At 34.4% G+C, this 17,717-nt stretch overlaps 1 protein-coding gene across 4 annotated transcripts in view; it reads right to left on the bottom strand.

Moving 5' to 3' along the window:
• CHN2 (chimerin 2) overlaps positions 1-17,717 on the bottom strand; it is a 136,022-nt gene that overhangs the window by 9,471 nt on the left and 108,834 nt on the right. For 2 of the 4 annotated variants that reach the window (XM_026708131.2, XM_026708133.2), the window contains 2 exons: positions 15,114-15,191; positions 1,054-1,138 (listed from right to left, as the gene is read on the bottom strand). In XM_026708131.2, coding sequence (XP_026563916.1) covers positions 1,054-1,138; positions 15,114-15,191 — 163 coding nt within the window. The remainder of the gene's footprint in view (positions 1-1,053; positions 1,139-15,113; positions 15,192-17,717) is intronic. The other 2 variants (XM_087917151.1, XM_087917152.1) reach the window with 1 other exon arrangement.

Here is a 17,717-nt window from a genome sequence, read left to right as displayed (position 1 = left end):
AAATCTATGTCCCACATAATAATGGTTCAAAATAATTGTAAAAGGTAGCTTTTCTTGGAACAGCTTACATACTGTAATCAAACATTTAATGCAATCAAAGAACAACATTTGTCTGTCCCTTGAGAAGGACTAGATATGATAAAAATGTCAAAGCCAATCTAAACATCTGGCTGAACAATGTAACTAACCATAATAATAACACCATGTTTATATGAGCACATTCACTTGAATTTAAAAAAAGTATTGGTTTTACATCCATAAGTAAAATGTATATTCTTTTAGTCCAATACCATCTAGTGTATTATTATTCTGTTAAATCTAAACAAGCCCAGCCAGCATAAGAATTTTCACTAGAAATTTGTTTGCCTTTTTAGAGTTAATACTAGGAATTAATCATTAAATTTTGCATGAAAGAAACATACTCTTTCTTATGTTACACTTTTATAATACTAAACCCAGCAATAGTTCTATATATTTCATACATAGAAAACAATTTCTCATATCCTAAGATCATGTAATACTTCATTCCTCCACTACTAATGGTATCTGGATATGTTGGGACACAGATATATTAATTAGGAATTTTGGCATATGTAAATTCTAAGACATCTGCAGCTGTAAATATTGGCACTATTGCATAAGTGGATTTATTTAATCCTAATCTTAACTCTAATGTTTTACAATAACTCAAGGCAGTGAACATTGCTAACATTTCTTCCACCTATTTTCCCCCAAACAACCTGTGCGGTGAGTAGGTTGATAGAGGGTGACTGGCCCAAAGTCATACAGTCAGCTTTCATGGCTACAGCACGACTAGAACTCACAGTCTCCCAGTTTCTAGCCTTGGCACCTAAGCATTAGGTGTTAGCTGTTCAGTTAATTGGTAACTTTGAATGATCACTAAACAAACTATTTTAAGTCGAGGACTATCCATGAGATCAAAGTAGTTCTTACAGGTTGGCTTTCAGCACTCTTTATGGTCATTTTAAAGAGATTTACATTTCTATTTTTTTAAATAGAGCATGATCTGGACAACACAGTATTTATAATTACCTGAACATCTTACACCCTGAGCAATGAGTCCCCACATGAAATTGGCACAGTATTCGCACCAGTGCGGACCCCGGAATGTGTGGATCTGCAAGAAAAGAAAAAGAAATAAAATCCAAGATCACTGAATGGCAGATGGACTAGCAGATGGTATATGAAAAACAGAAACAACAATGGATTTAGTTAAGAACAAATGTATTTGACAGTTAGCTCTGCTCAAGGACTTAGGATAATAAGTCAAGGAAATGAAGACAGTATGAGATCAAGGTTTTCGTTCATTTCATAGGCAAAAGAAATTATTTTACATGAAATAAATGAGTTATGTTGTTTGACATTTATTGTTTCAGGCCTTAGTGAATATGCGGGATGTGGATTGAGATTTAGCTTATAATATAGAAGCATTCAGCACTCAAATTCAAACTCTGGCAATCATGGATGTTGTTGCTAATAAATAAGCATAGATGGACTCCACTTCAGGGGTTTTAATTGTTTGCATTGAATTGTGCAGGTTTTCTTACTTCCTTACAAACTGGTTCCAGTTATGAAACCAGTTAGGAATGAGAAGGACTTCTCTTTATCCCTACTATGTCATCATTGCCTCCCCTCCCAAGATGAGCAATCACTCATTCAGCAACCAGTTGAAGTTGTTATGGTGCTGAAGGAGACTTAAGACTGGTCCTCAAAGCTCCTGTTGCAGTGCCCCCACAGTTACAATAATTGGTATTTGGGTCCTTGACAACAAACATGCAATTACAATGGTCTCAGTGTCCTATGATCACAGAATTGGCCTTTGCAACCTTCACTGCTCCAACAAGCAAAAATCAGTGTGGAGATGGCAATAAGTCGCAATTTGCAGTCACGTGATGTCATGCTTAACAGAAGCATGATTCACTTAACAACTGAAACTGGAATTACCATTGTAAAAATCACATGATTTTTTGCATTACAACTGTGTTACTGACCAACATTTCAATTTTGGTTGCTAACTGAAGACTATCTGTAGTGGATGCTCACTGCAGTGTAAACCTTTATGTTGAAGAGGGGGGTCAAGAAGCCATTACTAGATCTCACATACTAAACAATTTTTATATATATTCAGTTGGAAGAAGATTGTTGAAAAAGTAGTTGTGCAACAGCTGTAGATGATTTTGTATAAAGTGGATTATCTTTATGTCTTTCAGTTGGGTTTCAGACCAGGGTATGAGATGGAGATGGCATTGGTCATCCTTCTGGATGACCTCTTGTGGGAATGGGATGGAGATGGTAGATCTATCTGTTCTCTACTTATTATTCAGTGGATTTCAAAACCATCAGTGGTGGTATCCTTCTGGACACACTTCGGGGGTTGTGATAATTCACACTGAATTGTGCTGGTTCTCTTACATCCTTATGAACTGGTTCCAGTGTTAGTTAGGAGTGAGAGGAACTGCTCTTAGCCCTTACTATGTCATCATTTCTCCCATTCCATGATGATTATTCCAACCCTGTGGACTTTCTGAAAAGTTCTTAAAACCTGGTTCTGCCATTGAAGTGGATGTAAGAGTATAGCCCATGAATGGGTATAAGTTCAGAATCACAACTGTGTTTTTGTTCTTTGTACAGTTTAAACTTTTAACCATTTTAATGGATTTGTTTTTTATTATTTTGATATATTTTTAAATTGTGTGCATCTCCTGAAGCACAAGTATGAGGTGGACAGCTATATAAATTTAATAAATGAATGAACCCGGTGCCCTAATAAAACCTCATGCTTGCTGAGAATGCAATGTATAATAGTTCAGAAAATCTGGAGAATGCACAGTGGAATCAGATTGAATTGTGCTTATTATTAAACTACAGTGTACATAGTTATAGGTTTCATGACAATCACCAGACCTAAATGGTTAACTTCTAGTTAACAGCTGCCATGAAAAATAGATTCTGAGGCCAAATTTACCCAATCCACAAAGATGATAGAGGAGACAACTATAGTCAGGTATGCAGGATGCCTTTTCCAATGTTTTCAGTATAAAAGATATCTGCCAATAAATAACAACAGAGGCAGCACTGGGACATTTCATTTTTTTCTGCATGGTTGCTGTAAGATTTCTGGCTTCCATGAAATTACTATAGTATGTAATCTGGTCCTCTTATATGTAATGATCGTACTATATAATCCATAGTATACAAAATTCATCATAATGGAAAAAAAATAAAGGACTTAGAAGAGTAGAAACTGTATAAGACTGATGAACAGATTTTTTTCCGATATAGTTCTTCATGGTGAGAAAGAATTGTACAATGCTTTGAAGAGGATACAGAAGGAATCTCCTTGTGGCTTCAGGAGAGGATATAAAGCTGCAGATGAGATTGAAAACTTTTTAAGAAAAAACAACAACTTTTTCATTGAAATAAATCATCTAATTTAATAGCTTGAATTAAAGTCAAACATAAAGTCAAATAATACAATTCTATAAACTGTACATTCTTGGTGACACATTACATTGAGGTAATGTATAATAGAGTTTCCTAAACTTGTTTCCTAAACTTAAATTACAATGCTGCTAATGGGCCTTAACCAAACCCCAAACAATAGTCTATACATATTCAAAGGACAATATTTTTAGACAAATATACTTCTTCAAGATCATGTAAACACTAAACATAGTGCACATTTTTAAATTGGTCTATCTAGAAAGAGTTTCTCTTTGACCCAGAAAATTGCTTACCGAATTCAGAGTTAAGTAAGAAAATGCCTTGGGATTTATTCACAAATATTGGTTTAATCATGTGAGGTTTCTTTTTTTCTTTTTCTTTTCATATTGTATTTGTTGAGTTTAGAGGCAATCGCTAGGTTAAAAACTTCTGATTTACAGACAACTTGTGAATAGACTGCTGTTTGGCCTATTATAGTAAAATTTTGAATTATATATAATGATTTATAGTAATGAAAACCCCCACCCCCCACCCTACACTTTCTGCTTTATGATATTCATGGTAACAATGTGCAGCTTCAGTTGTTCACTGACCTGCAGAGAAGAATGGCATACATCACTTTATATACCAGTATACACTAATGCAACCATTTGACTAACTGGTGGTAATCAGGAACTATATGTACTGTTTTGACTTACCTAAAAAAATTGACTTAAAGACAGATTTAGGAACAAACCTTATTCATAATCCCATGTTATTTTGTGACAATATAGGTAGTCTTAATTTATGACCACAATTGAGCTCAAAATTTATGTTGTTATGTGAAATGTTTGTTAAGTGCGGTTTGCCCTTTTTTACGATCTTTCTTGCCACAGTTAAGTGAATCACTGCAGTTGTTAAGTTAGTAATACAGTTGTTAAATAAATCTGGTTTCTCTATTAATTTTGCTTGTCAGAAGGTTACAAAAGATGATCACATGACCCTAGGCAACTGTCATCAATATGAGCCAATTGCCAAGCATTTGATTTTTGATCACGTGACCATGGGGATGCTGCAGTAGTCATAAGCGTGAAAACAGTCATAAATCCCTTTTGTCAGTGACGTTTTATGAATGGTCACTACATGAATTCTAAGTTGAAGACTACTTGTAGTGGATCTTTTCTTAAATTCGGAATGTTTTTCAATATTTAATAAATTCCAATGAATATGAATAATGCAACTACTGTATGAACTTTTATATTAGGATAATAAGGATGCCAAGGAATCTTATATTTGAGGATGAGTCAGACAATGTCATATACATGGTAGGGTTTAGAGTTTCTAGAAGTTTTGCTATTTGTTCTTATTGTCTCTTCAGTTCGACTTCACAATAGTTTGTATGTGCTTGCTTGCCTCTGAATGGCAGAAAGTAGTACCATCAATTTTCAGTTAGAAAATTAATAGCAACACATAATCTATGGATAACAGATAAAAGGCTTATTATGACTTGGATCAAAATGAATAACAGGATATTTGTGCAGATATTCAGGGAGAATTTGGCTATTACTGATTCTTGAATGTTTCAATCAACTATGCAAACACAAACACACTATTTTTGTTTTCCTGTCTTTTCCAAGTTGCATAAGTAATCTTGTTTCATCCAAACTCCAATATACAGACAGATTCTTAATCAACAAAATCACAGAAAGTGCCATTTGATTGTTAATATGCAGAAACAAACAGGGTGAGGAAAGAGATGAAATATTATACTGGTCTTAATTCTGCAATAGGGGAATTAATAATAAAAGAACCTTTTGGAATTTAAAGTTTGGCCATGGTTAAATCATTTATTCATTTGCTTATCTAAATCATTTGCTTCAAGTTTAGACCGTTACCCTAAAAAGGTACTTCAATCTCATACTGATCTCAAGCAGCTGCCCAAGATCATTAGAAATGCTGGTTGTCCTGCAATGCATACGTATGCATGTACAATTGTATACTCACATATATATATAAAACAATATATTCAGATTAGGAAAACTGAACCCTACTGACAGCTGCAATTTTATATGGGACCGTCATGGACTTCAAATGTAGCGACAGAGGCATGGCTGTATAATGTACCAACTGTATTATGACATAATTTAATGAAGAATGTTAAATCGATTAGTTCAAAGTAATGATATGGAATTGCTAGTTATATTCCGGGTTAATCTGGTTTACAATTCTAATTATTTTGGAGGTTACTTAAGCACATTTGTCAAGATATTCAGCAACATCATTTATCATTAAACATCTCTGGGTAAGGACTTAGAGCCAGAGTCTTCACTGCATTCTTTGATAACATCTATTTTAAGTTTTTAAAATTACCTCATATCTTAGTCAAGGACTATAATAACTAAAATCAAATGGTTCTTCACCACTGTTACAATATGAAATGCTTTTGTCAGACATTGCTAATACAATGCTAAGACAATACAAGAAATAGTGTACTTTATATTGTTCGGGGTATTTTGGCTTCAACTTGTTGATATATACGGTAAATACCAATTAAAATATCAAAATATTAAAGCAAACTAATAAATATAAATCTATACAGTAAGAACACAAATATTAAAAAATAAAAAATTACTTATAAGCCACCAGTTTACAGTCACTAAATTGGGGAATGTGAAATAAAACAGATAGCAGCTGACCATCATAAAATAATTATCAACAAGGCCAACAGATGGGTTCTCTAGGACTCTATGGCCTTGTGAAAAACCAGAAGGGTCAGGCTAACTTAATCTCAGCTAGAATAATGTTCTCCAGGATAGATACTGTGGCAGAAAAGGTCCTTGTCCTCGGCTCCACTAGCAAATAGTTCTGCGGCATGCCCTGCCTTCCAGGCCAAGTGAGATGTGTAGAAACTATTTGGGAGATAAGGTCACATAAGAAATCCGATAAAAACTTTAAAAGTAACTACCAATACTTGCTAATTGCACCTAGAAGTACACTGAAACTGAAACAGCATGCAGAATATGGTGTTATATGTGCTGAATAATCAATACCATTAACGACTTCCAAGTGTTCTTCAAAGGCAGCCCCATGTAGGGAATGTTCATGAATCCAGTTGCCCAGACTGTGGTTACTTTCTTCCCAAAGTGAAATAAATATTTTTAAAATCCTCTCCAAATATATATACATTGCTTTGTAGGAATATTAAGAAGCTAAGACCAAGCTAAGGTCAACTCTAAAAAGGTAATAGCCATGACAAACACTTAGGGTCCTGAAAAACTACTAAATGTGAAGAAACTGAAGAAATAAGAAGGCATTACCCATAAGGCTGCACATGTGTATTTACTTGTTACATTTTTGCAGCACAAAATCTTCCAGCTATTCTCAGTGTTTTACAATAAAAACAGTGAAAAATAAAACTTTGCAGGTTTCTAAAGACTAAAACAAAAGTTTACGTTCAATGGATCTTTGTTCTTATATGAGACAGCCTGTAAAAAGGGGTTTCTTCAACAAAGTTCAGGAGGGTATATGTAAGGCAACCTGGAAAACTATAAATGGAAGGGGGAGGGAAAAAAAGGAAAATTTAATTTATAAGGAAGATATACTGGAAAGATGCACTAAAAGAGGCCATCTCTTCCTAGGTATCTCATGAGAATTTAAATTCATCAGAATAATTGAGGATAATATATTGAGGATATAATAGCAGGGAAAAAAAACAGGTGGAAAGCCCTTAATGATTTTGTTCATTTCCTTTCTCCCTCAAATTTGCTCATGACCTTGGCAGATAAAGCACTTTGAATAACAGATGGAATACTGGGGCCAGAAGAGTATGACATGTGTGGGAAAAATTAGCATGCGAATCAAGCGTAGGATAATGTGGTCTAATAACTTTGTTTAGATGCTCTCTAAAAACATACTGAAGATCTATTTATAAAATGATAAGTCTCCCAATTTTAAAACATTAATTGTTTAAAGTACATTAAAGGAGCTCTGAATGGATTAATCTTTTTGCACCTGGCACAAAAAGCAATTCAAATAGTCATGATAACAATGCAAGTGTATATATTTCAGTGTAACGAATCTCTAACACTTTTAAACATAAGAATTAATTTATCAGCTGAAGCCTTAGAAGGATTGGTAAGTTTCCCAGATACTCTTCAATTGAAGAAACTCTAGTCTCTTTAAGCAGGTTATAGCATGGTCTCCTTCCTTACAATGAACTGAAGTAAAAAAAAATCAAAATATTTTTTTAATACAAAAGCATTAAATATTTATTATAATCAATTTCTTTGAAATATGCTGGAATAATTTTTTCCAACTATATCTTTTCTATATATATAAAATAAAACTTAGAATATAGGACAATTTAAAGTTAATTATTAAATAATTGAATTTGGAAGAGAACCTGAGATTGGGGGAGTCTTTTTTTTTTTTTTTTGTAATCTAGGTGTATTTGAACGAGTTGCAGTGTTCTGGTTAAAAAAAACACAAAATCTTCAGCAATATGGAGGAGACTAGAATTCTTTCCATTCATTAATAACATATTTAGTCTGATATTCCTTGCTTTGCCATTGATGTGATTTACAACTGGCAATATTATGAGAAGGGAAAAATAATCGAAGTAGTTCTTTTTAAAATTGAAAAGAAATTACCTGCTATCAGGAGCTAGGAACAGTATATTTGTTTTGAATTTTAATGTCCTATTAAAAATGACAGTTGGAATCACAAGAGGAAAAGATCAAAATAGATCAAATTCCAATTAAAGAGAGTTTAAAAAGAACATATGGTGGCGATCAAATTGTTAAGCCTTGGATGTTGCTTCTCAGAGTTCATCTGCACATCTGCAATTGCCTTTTTTCTCATCCTGGAGCTTGCTGTCACCAGTGTGCTGTTATACTATTTATCTGGAACAGGACCATTCTGTACTGCTCTCTGTACAGCTCCTCTGTAGGATATTGTGAAGACAGTGACCAGTGATTTACCCACTGAAATGTTAACATCGCTAACTGCAGGAAAAGTTGCTGCTAATCACTGAATATAATGCATGCTCAGATTGCTTGCATGATTATTCCCCTCTCTCCTCCAGCATCACCTTCTGATCTGACAACCATTACAGGAAACAAAGAGTTTGTTTTTCTTAATTGCAGCTTACAGGTCAGCCTGATGCAACCTCTCATTTGTACAGTATTTGGCTGTTTACATATATAACAGATCTGAGAAGCTATAAAATATTCTTGCATAAAATCACATAATTATTCCAAAATGATTGCCAACCTGTCATCCTATTAATCTACTGACAATCAGCTGCAAATAGAAGTTTCTATCTTTTGGCTAACCCATCTATTGGTTATCCTAACTTCTCCAAATTCATGCTAGAAAGATACAAGCCATTGGATAAGTGTTCCTGAAAAGCTGAAGTGTATAACAATTATTTATATCAGTAACATTTATTAGTCATTCTACATACAATGTATGATATCATTCTACATTCCCCAACCAACATGGCCAGGTTGTAGTTTAAGAAAGACAAAGTAGAAAATTATTAGGTAAATTTGCCTATCAACTCCTTCAAATCATACAATCCACAAAGGGTTATGGTTATTAGAGTTTAGGATCAATCAACATTGAAAAAAAGTTATTTTTTTCTTAAGAAGCAGAGTTGACTTATTCCATTGTTATCAATGGTGCCCATGTACATAGAGAGATATCCTTATTTCAGCATTTTATGTATTTCTAAACTTGGAGCATTAAACTTGGATTCCAATATATAATAGTCACCGAACTAAGTACATTAATGACATAGAATTGTAAACAATTGAATGCCTTATATTCAGTGTTAATTGAATGTCAGAGTTGACTAGCGCTGCATTTGATTTAGCTGTGTGATCTATTGCTTAACAGTTTGCAGCTGCATACATGAGGTGCCACCACCAATATCCATAATATTGTGTTTGCCCTCTAAATGTTTTGTATTTGCAACCATTCCTGGTATATATTCATATACAGAGAGTAGTATTTTTCATACAGAAAAATATATCTTAGATGGTCAGAATAGTTTGTTTCATAGTATCTAGCGAGTGACTAAGTGTCATCAAATTAATGTTAGTTGTTAGAAATTACATAGAAGGTCTGTCCTGAACCTCGCTTTTTTGGTCTCTTAATGTGCATTCACTATTGCTGCAATTGAGTCCATTTACTTTGCTGCTGGTCATCTTCTTGCTTAACTTCCACTTTCTCATCATCATAATTTTCTCAAGGGAGCTTCAGTCTTGTATAAGGAACCAAAAATATGATAGTTTGTAGCTTGATTAGACAATAATAATCATGATAAATATGCTGAGGCATGTAACTTTGGATAAAGATATACAAAAAGACTTTTATCCAGTTTCAGACCAAAGACATATTCTCATGACTGGAGCATTAACTGAGTTGGTTTCATCTATTTCTCTGAAGTTTAAACTTGCATATCCCTACAATATCAGATTCTGTTTGAATGGGGAAGTGGCACATTCCTTCTTCCTATGAAGACTGAGGGATACTGGATGTCTTTATTACACCTAACTGGAAACCACTTCTATTTGGACTTTGATGAAAAGACAGACATTGTGGAAAATGAATCTAATATATTTAATTAGGCAACAATTGATAAAGAGATGGCATTAAAGAAACAAAATGTATATTTTATTTAGGATGAATTATTTTTAATTTTGGGGATAATTTGGATTAGATATGATGTTGTGATAAACTTTCTACAAATGGAGTACAATAACATTTTGTTAGCAGAGAGGTTTGAAACTTTAATTTTGTTTTGTTTTAGTATTATTATTCTTCCTTAACTATTTTGTCACTAATATAATATATAGAAAACAGGTCAATAATCAGTTTTAAATTTTTTTTAAGGGGGCTATTTTGCAATAGGTCAGAATCAATGACATAATAATTTTCAATATTAAATTAGGAAGGATAATATGTGTTGGGGTTTTTTGATGTACCTTTTTCTTTTTAACATCTTGGTTAGTTTATGTTTTCCCCCTTTTTAAACCTGGATTTTTGACAGTTTTACATTTTGACTTTGCCCTGAATAAAACAAAAAATAGATGCAAAAAGAAATGTGACAGTTTGAGATTGATCATCTGTACTTTGACAACTCTGAATCAATGTGTTCTATGATCTGTTTGTTTTCTTAGCTACTCAAGGTCAAAACTATCAATAATGTTTCTGATTGCTTCTTCAAAGTCCAATTTTTACACTCATCATTGTGCTACACGGAAAACAATTACTTCAGGTTTCTAATCTTAATAATAATGTTGATCCCATTATTATAATTATAATTGTCTAAACTGATTAAAATCTTTTATATTAATTACTGGGATAGTTTGAGTCTGGATGACATCATAGAAAGGTAGTAATTATGGTATTAACAATAACAAAGTCCAGCATATAGAACTAGACTGTGGCAAAAGAACGCAAAAGTAGTACCAATAGTAATAGGTACCTTGGGTGGAATCTCAAAACAATTGAAGCAACATTTGAACACCATTAATATTGACAAATCATGACTATCACCATCAGTTTATTGCAAAAGGCAATTTTACTTGGAACAGCTTCCATCCTGCAATGATATCAGTAATGCCATCAAACATCCATATCTGCCTATACCAGTCCTTGGAAAGGACTCAAGATATAGACAATAATATGAAATCTAGTCTGAACATCTGGCTGACTATGCAACAAACCATGACAATAAATTAATCTTGTATGCCACCCAACTCTCAACAAATCTAGATAGCTCACAACAATCATATTTTTTCATATATTAACACAAGACTGTAAAAATTCAAGCCATAAAATATAAATGCTCATAATCCCTGTTTTGATGATATTTTGATGAACATATCAGTGAAGATAGATCGTAAAAAATAAAATTGGGGAAGTCCTTCAGATTCTGATTCTGTTCACATAATGATGCACTATAATTCCACATAGTCTTGCCAGTTTGTTGCCCATCAAATGTATTGTATTTCATCTCACAGTGCTGCTTTGAGGATTATAGGAGTTGAAGTCTAATACATCTGTTGAAGATTGGTTTATTGTTATAGTTCAGTTAAGCAATAGTTTTATTTATTTAATCTTTTTGCAGTTGCAAACAGTTGCATTTAAAATATCCAATGCTGGACTACAAAGTATTGGATATTTCAGTCAACAGATTCTTTAAAACCAGCGTATTAGGATTTGTACAGACTAACATTTTTAGCATTTTCTAAAATTGGAAAATTGTATATAATAAGAATAATAAACAACAGTTATTTAAGGAATATATGGAAATAGTTAAATGAATTTGTAGGTTGTAGTTAGGCTGCAGGAGAGGAAAAATAGTTATTCATTCTAGGAAAGTAAAGAGTATTAGAAGAAACTCAAAACAGTTTGTCCTTAATCTTGTTCCCCATAAATAAAAGGAACAGTTTTTAATATTGATGTCAGCCCTTTGAGGTAGGCCAGGAGATTAAATAGACATTGTAGGAATTCCAGAAATTATACTTTTTGTTGTATTGCAAATTAACTATAGAAGGAACAGATCAGACATCCAGCCCTTGCTTATCAATTGAGATCAAGCAAGTGGCTAGTTTTAAGTTTCTGGGTGTTACCATAAAAGAGGACCTGACCTGTGGTGCTCACATTGCAGCACTGGTCAAAAGGGCCTAGCAGAGATTATACTACCTGAGACTTCTCAGAAAACAACAACTGAATGAAAAATTGCTGGTGACCTTCTACTGCTGCACCATAGAGAACATTTTAACTTACTGTACCTCTGTATGGTTTGCCAATTGCACAGTGGCAGATAGGAAAGCACTCCAGAGGGTTAAGATCATTGGTTGCCCTCTCCCCTCTTTGGAAGAGCTTAATAGCTTCCGCTGCCTTAAGAAAGTTCAAAACATTCTCAAAGATCCATCTCATCCTGGGAACCCTTTTTTTGAATTATAACCATCTGGCAGATGGAACAGAATAATAAAAACAAGGACAAATAGGCTGAAAAACAGCTTCTATCCCAGGGCAGTAGCTCTTTTGAATTCTGCTGTATAGTGCAGTATTGGTGCAGTGTCGGGGGTTTTCGGTTCAACGTGTGGAGGGGAAAGCAATATAAAGTGGTATATAAGTCTAAGTATTTCTATTGCTATTTTAATAAAACCAATAAGATTGGTTTTAATAAACCAATCTTAATTGCCACCCTTTGCTTTTTGATTTCTGTTCTATCTGTAAATCTTTTTTTAAATAAATGAATTAAATATGAAGGCAAATTACTATATAATTTGTCTTTATATGTTAATGTTAATTTTACTTATACTGTATTATATTTTATAATTCAAAGCAGCAAAAAAATACAGTAATCTTTCCTCCTTCTCTTTTTCCTACAACCACAGCCCTGTGAGGCTGAGGTGTTTTCCATGCCTAAGCGGGGACTAAAACTCACATCACGTGGCTTTTAGCCTGTTACTTTAACCACTAACTCAAACTGGGTCTCATATATATAATGAGATTACTCAAGGTGAGTAAATACTAAATATTACATTGCAGAAAAACGTCTTAATTTTTTAAAAAACAATTTACAGCATGTACATTGACAATGTTTTTTTTTACTATAATATGATTTAAAATTTTCTTCTATTAAGTAATAGTTGTACGGCCATTTCATATTTTTAAATTTCTTATATTGGCAAAAACATATATCTAATTTTTAGGCTATCCATTTAAGAAGAAGAAATCATATTTCCTGCTTAAACTTAAATCGGAAGCCAAAGAGTATGCTAAACTGCTAGAATGAACAAATAAAAGGTTTTGGGCACATATCCAGTTTTAAATCAGAGAGTAAACAAGAGAATTTCAAAGATGGAGGAAGGAATGCATAGGTCAATGTGGAAAATATGTCCTAAGTCACAAGAAATATTTTCCCAGCTAAAATGAAATCACTTTTCATAAAGAATGATGATTAAGGGGAAATTTATAAGAATTAAGAATGCTTTATAGATTTTTTTAAAAAAGGATTGCTCTTTTCTCTCTTTGAAAAAACAATGACACAGATAATTAAAAATTATTTCAGTACTTTTAAATCCTTCAACTTGAAAGTATTAGGATAATGTTTTAATATTATTGCTCAATATTTGTACTTGGTTAAAAATCAAACACAGATTTCTATCCTTTCAAAAATGAACCATTTTATAAATGAGCCATTTTGCTAAATAATTTAAAAATATGTTGAAAGGCTTGTCACAGAAGAAAATTATATACCTGTTAATTTTTTGTTGAATAAAAGATTGCAAAGTAATAGATTTCATAGGTTTCTTTTGTGTAATTACGCTATCTTTTGTATACTGTTTGACTCAAGATAAAATATTGCTATGTCCACACATGCTGAAAAATAAAAATAAAATTATATACTTATTAAACAATTGCAATTGTTAAAAAAGTGCAGTAACCTGCTATGCAAGTGTGCCTACAGATATATGTAGAAAGAGTATGGTTTGTGAACACATTATGTTTATACTTGGATATGGTCCATAGTAGTTACCATCTGTCCCTTGAAGAGTAAATTGTCAATTTAACAAATTCTCTGGCAATAGGTTTTTTTTGCTTTTTTTTTTTACTCTGGTACACTAGTACTGGCATGATGTTATAATATTTATTGCTCAATGTTTGTACAAAAACAAATCCATATTTTCAAACAGGAGTCCCATATATTCAGAATTCCAGAGCTATTTTCAAGGCAGTGATTAGCACAACCATAACATCATTGCCAATAAATGAGGTGTCACAGAATATGTTCCCAAACCTGATGATAACTATGGGTTTCTCTTCATTTATTCTCATAAAGAGTTCAGATACTTCTAACTGCAGTAACTGGATAACGTCTTATTATGGAATGGATGCAGCGGTTCCCATTACAGACACAGATCCAGATGCTTGGAAGGCAAGTCCTAGAAAATGAGTCACCTTTCATACATATGCACGTAATCCCAAACACTGCCTGAATAGGAAAATGACTCTTTCTAAATGTAAACCCAGAGTGAGGAAGTTTTCCTTTATTGCAACAGCTCTGGCTACATGGCGTTTAGAAAAGCTAATAACAAGCCACTCTTCATGTGTCCCATGATTTCATGTTCTTTGAATTTGACATGAATGGTGAGTGTAAGAATTACTTTCATAGGCAGAAATAAAAAACTGGCAGAATCATTTAGTTATTAATTTCAAAATACACATAATAAAACAATCATGAATCAGAGAAATGTACTGTCAAAGCATAAAGTTGCAGTTTTGAGTCGAATCCTATTGGGGTATATTTGAAAATGCAGCACTGAGTTATTACTGATTTAATGAGATTTTGTTTCACATAAGAAGCTTTATTATTGCTCCCCCTTTCAGTGAGTCACAAGGAGGAGAAATGTCTGTTCCAGTAAGATCAACTGTGATTAGATTCCCTGTCTTTTGTTGGAGCCCTACCCTTGCATTTCTAAACCGGTCAGTATTTCTTATCTATATTACATGAATCTGATTCATCTCAAAATGAAGTCACCCAAAGACATTGACACATTCAGAAAGCAAGAAAACAACCAGACAGATTAAGTAAAATATAGGTAAGCTTTCAGTGCAGAAAGGGTCTACAGCATAAAGGTCCTTACCTTAAAATTGTGTGCTTTTTCATAGTTGAAATGGTTGTCATTCTGGGTCAGTGCTGCTCTTCTGACCAAGGAGGTAATCTGTGAATAGGCAAAGAGTTTCAGCGGTTGCCACAAGAGTGCCCCTTTTACTCCCATCTTAACCCCCAAGGTTACTGCCAGGAGTTCTTGGCGCTTCCGTCCTTGCTTTGATTTGTGAACCACAGCACAGGCTTTCTCATTGTCAAGCCACAACTCCTCGGCAAACATAGTGCTTGGATCCCAGATCTTTTCCTTGTCTTCTGCAGAGGCTGGGAGGCTGACTGCTGTCAGCTTGGACCAACTGCTTCTTATGTTAGACAGCAGATTTGAAGCAGCTGCGGCAGCCCATTCTGAGGAGATCTTTGGCATGTGACTTGAATGGGCTGTCTTGCGTGATGGAAGGAGCTCCTGCATCTGAATAAGTAACAGTCTGCTTTGTGATACTTTAAAAAAAAAAGTATGCACAGAACAATAGCCTGGATTCATGTACAGAATGACTCCCGCTTCTGGCCCTCCCCAGAGCAGAGGATTCTGCCAGGCGCTGAAGAAATACCAACAGCTTTACAGCTTCATGCCACAACACATCTCCAAGGATAGATCACATCTACATGGGAGCACTTTTTTTGTTTTCATAAATAACTCTAATGCTGCATCCAACTGTGCTCAGAACTGGAGACCTCTGAACTCTTCCAGTACAAACACCATCATATTAAGCCTTTAAACCACAGTGATTCTTTCTGTGTGTGTGTGTGTGTGTATGTGTGTGTGTGTGTGTGTGTGTGTGTGTGTGTGTAAGAATACCGTCCTCTTTTTCATATCCTGTAGAAAGGAAAATCTAGTAGCATTTGAAAGATTAGTAGTCCTGGCTGCCAGCACATTAAATGAAGATTGTTGTTGGCATTCTCTACTTTTGCAATACATAAAATAAATTGCAGTTTTTTTCCTCATCATTCTAAAATAATATTCAAAGAATGTCCAGGCTATTAAATTGCTTAAGGAAGGGAAAAAGAGAGAAAAAGAGAATATCAGAAGAAAAAAGAAAGACTGAAGTATAAAAATTCAGCTAGCCACACAATTTTTATGGTACAGTTGAGATTCCTTCTGTTTTGTGTGTGTGTGTGTGTGTGTGTGTGTGTGTAAGACTATTATGACAACACTGTAGAATTGAGAAATAATTCAGTCCAAATGCTGTCTACAACAAAACGTTGTGGTATTGAACCAGCCAATTTTGTATTTCCTCATTTTGCTATTCCAGCTTCTCAATGCTTTCTGCTCCCCCTCCCTCAAAAAGTGAAACTAAATATCCATCCATAGATTATTATACAGGTAGTCCTTGACTTACCACCACAATTTTGTCCTGAAATTTCTGATGCTAAGTGAGACAATCGTTAAGTGAATTTTACCCCATTTATGACTGTAAAGTTATAAAATGTCAAAGTTGTCAAGACTGAGAAATACTAGGCTTAAGAAGACATTCAAGAAAATATCTTACATGTTTTATGACTTCAAAATGCTTTTACTTCCCATTGGACTGTTTCTGCCCACCAAAGTTCTTCCTTTCTTTTTGGAGAACTTAGGTCACCCAAACTTTTCAATTTCCATTTCTAGTCTAAGTTTCAGCATCTGGAAAATAGTTAATTATAATAGCTGATTCTATGGAGATATGCCCCTTGATGAGCATTTTAAAAGTCAAGTAGACAATATAAAATAATGTAACGGATGGTCATTAACATGACATAATATGTGCATCAAAGTATTTCTTAAAACTATTAGATCTGGCAAAATGCAAGCAAATACCTGGCTAATCACTACAGAACGCTTGCCCATTTAATGGCAGTTTTGACTTATACCTGTACAAATTTCTATTAGATTTCAGGGTCTAATTCAATACTAATCTTAATACTTAAGGTCTATGTGGCATAAATCCTGGAATTTCCCCAAGACTTTAAAGATTATTAAGATGTATTCCATTTTATCACTTTGTAATTCAATTAAACTCATTGTTCCTAGGGCCGTGATGGTGAACCTATGGCATGCTTGCTATAGGTGGCATGCAGAACCATTTGTGCAGACATGCGAGCCCCAGTCAAACTTACCTGCACTGCACATGTGCGCACCTCCAGCTGATTTTTAGATCATTTGAAGCTGTTTTCGCCCTCCCAAGGCTCAAGGGAAGCCTCTGCAGCCTCGGGGCGGGGGGAGGGGGGGAAACAGGCCTTTCTGAAATACTGGAAGTGCCTAAATGGCCCATTTTCATCCTCCCGAAGGCTCCTGAGGCTTCCCTTGAGCCTCCAGGAGGGCAAAAATGGCATCCCCCGGGCCCCACTGCTCCTTCTGTATCAGTGGTGGGATTCAATTTTTTTTACTACTGATTCTGTGGGCATGGCTTGGTGGGCGTGGCAGAGGAAGGATACTGTAAAATTTCCAGTCAGAGGTGGTTTTTGACTACTCAAAATTTCCACTACCAGTTCTCTAGAACTGGTCAGAACCTGCTGAATACCACCTCTGCTCAGGAGGCTGAAAACAGGGGGACAGGGCTCATTGGATTGTGGGTGCCGGCACATGCGCACACGCACTTTCGGCACA

Source organism: Pseudonaja textilis, chromosome Z (assembly GCF_049901715.1).
Source record: "Pseudonaja textilis isolate UNSWEBS1 chromosome Z, rPseTex1.2, whole genome shotgun sequence".
In the NCBI taxonomy this organism is placed as follows: Eukaryota; Metazoa; Chordata; class Lepidosauria; order Squamata; family Elapidae; genus Pseudonaja; species Pseudonaja textilis.
Note: the sequence above shows the minus strand (reverse complement) of the source record. Positions and strands in the feature narration are given on the sequence as shown.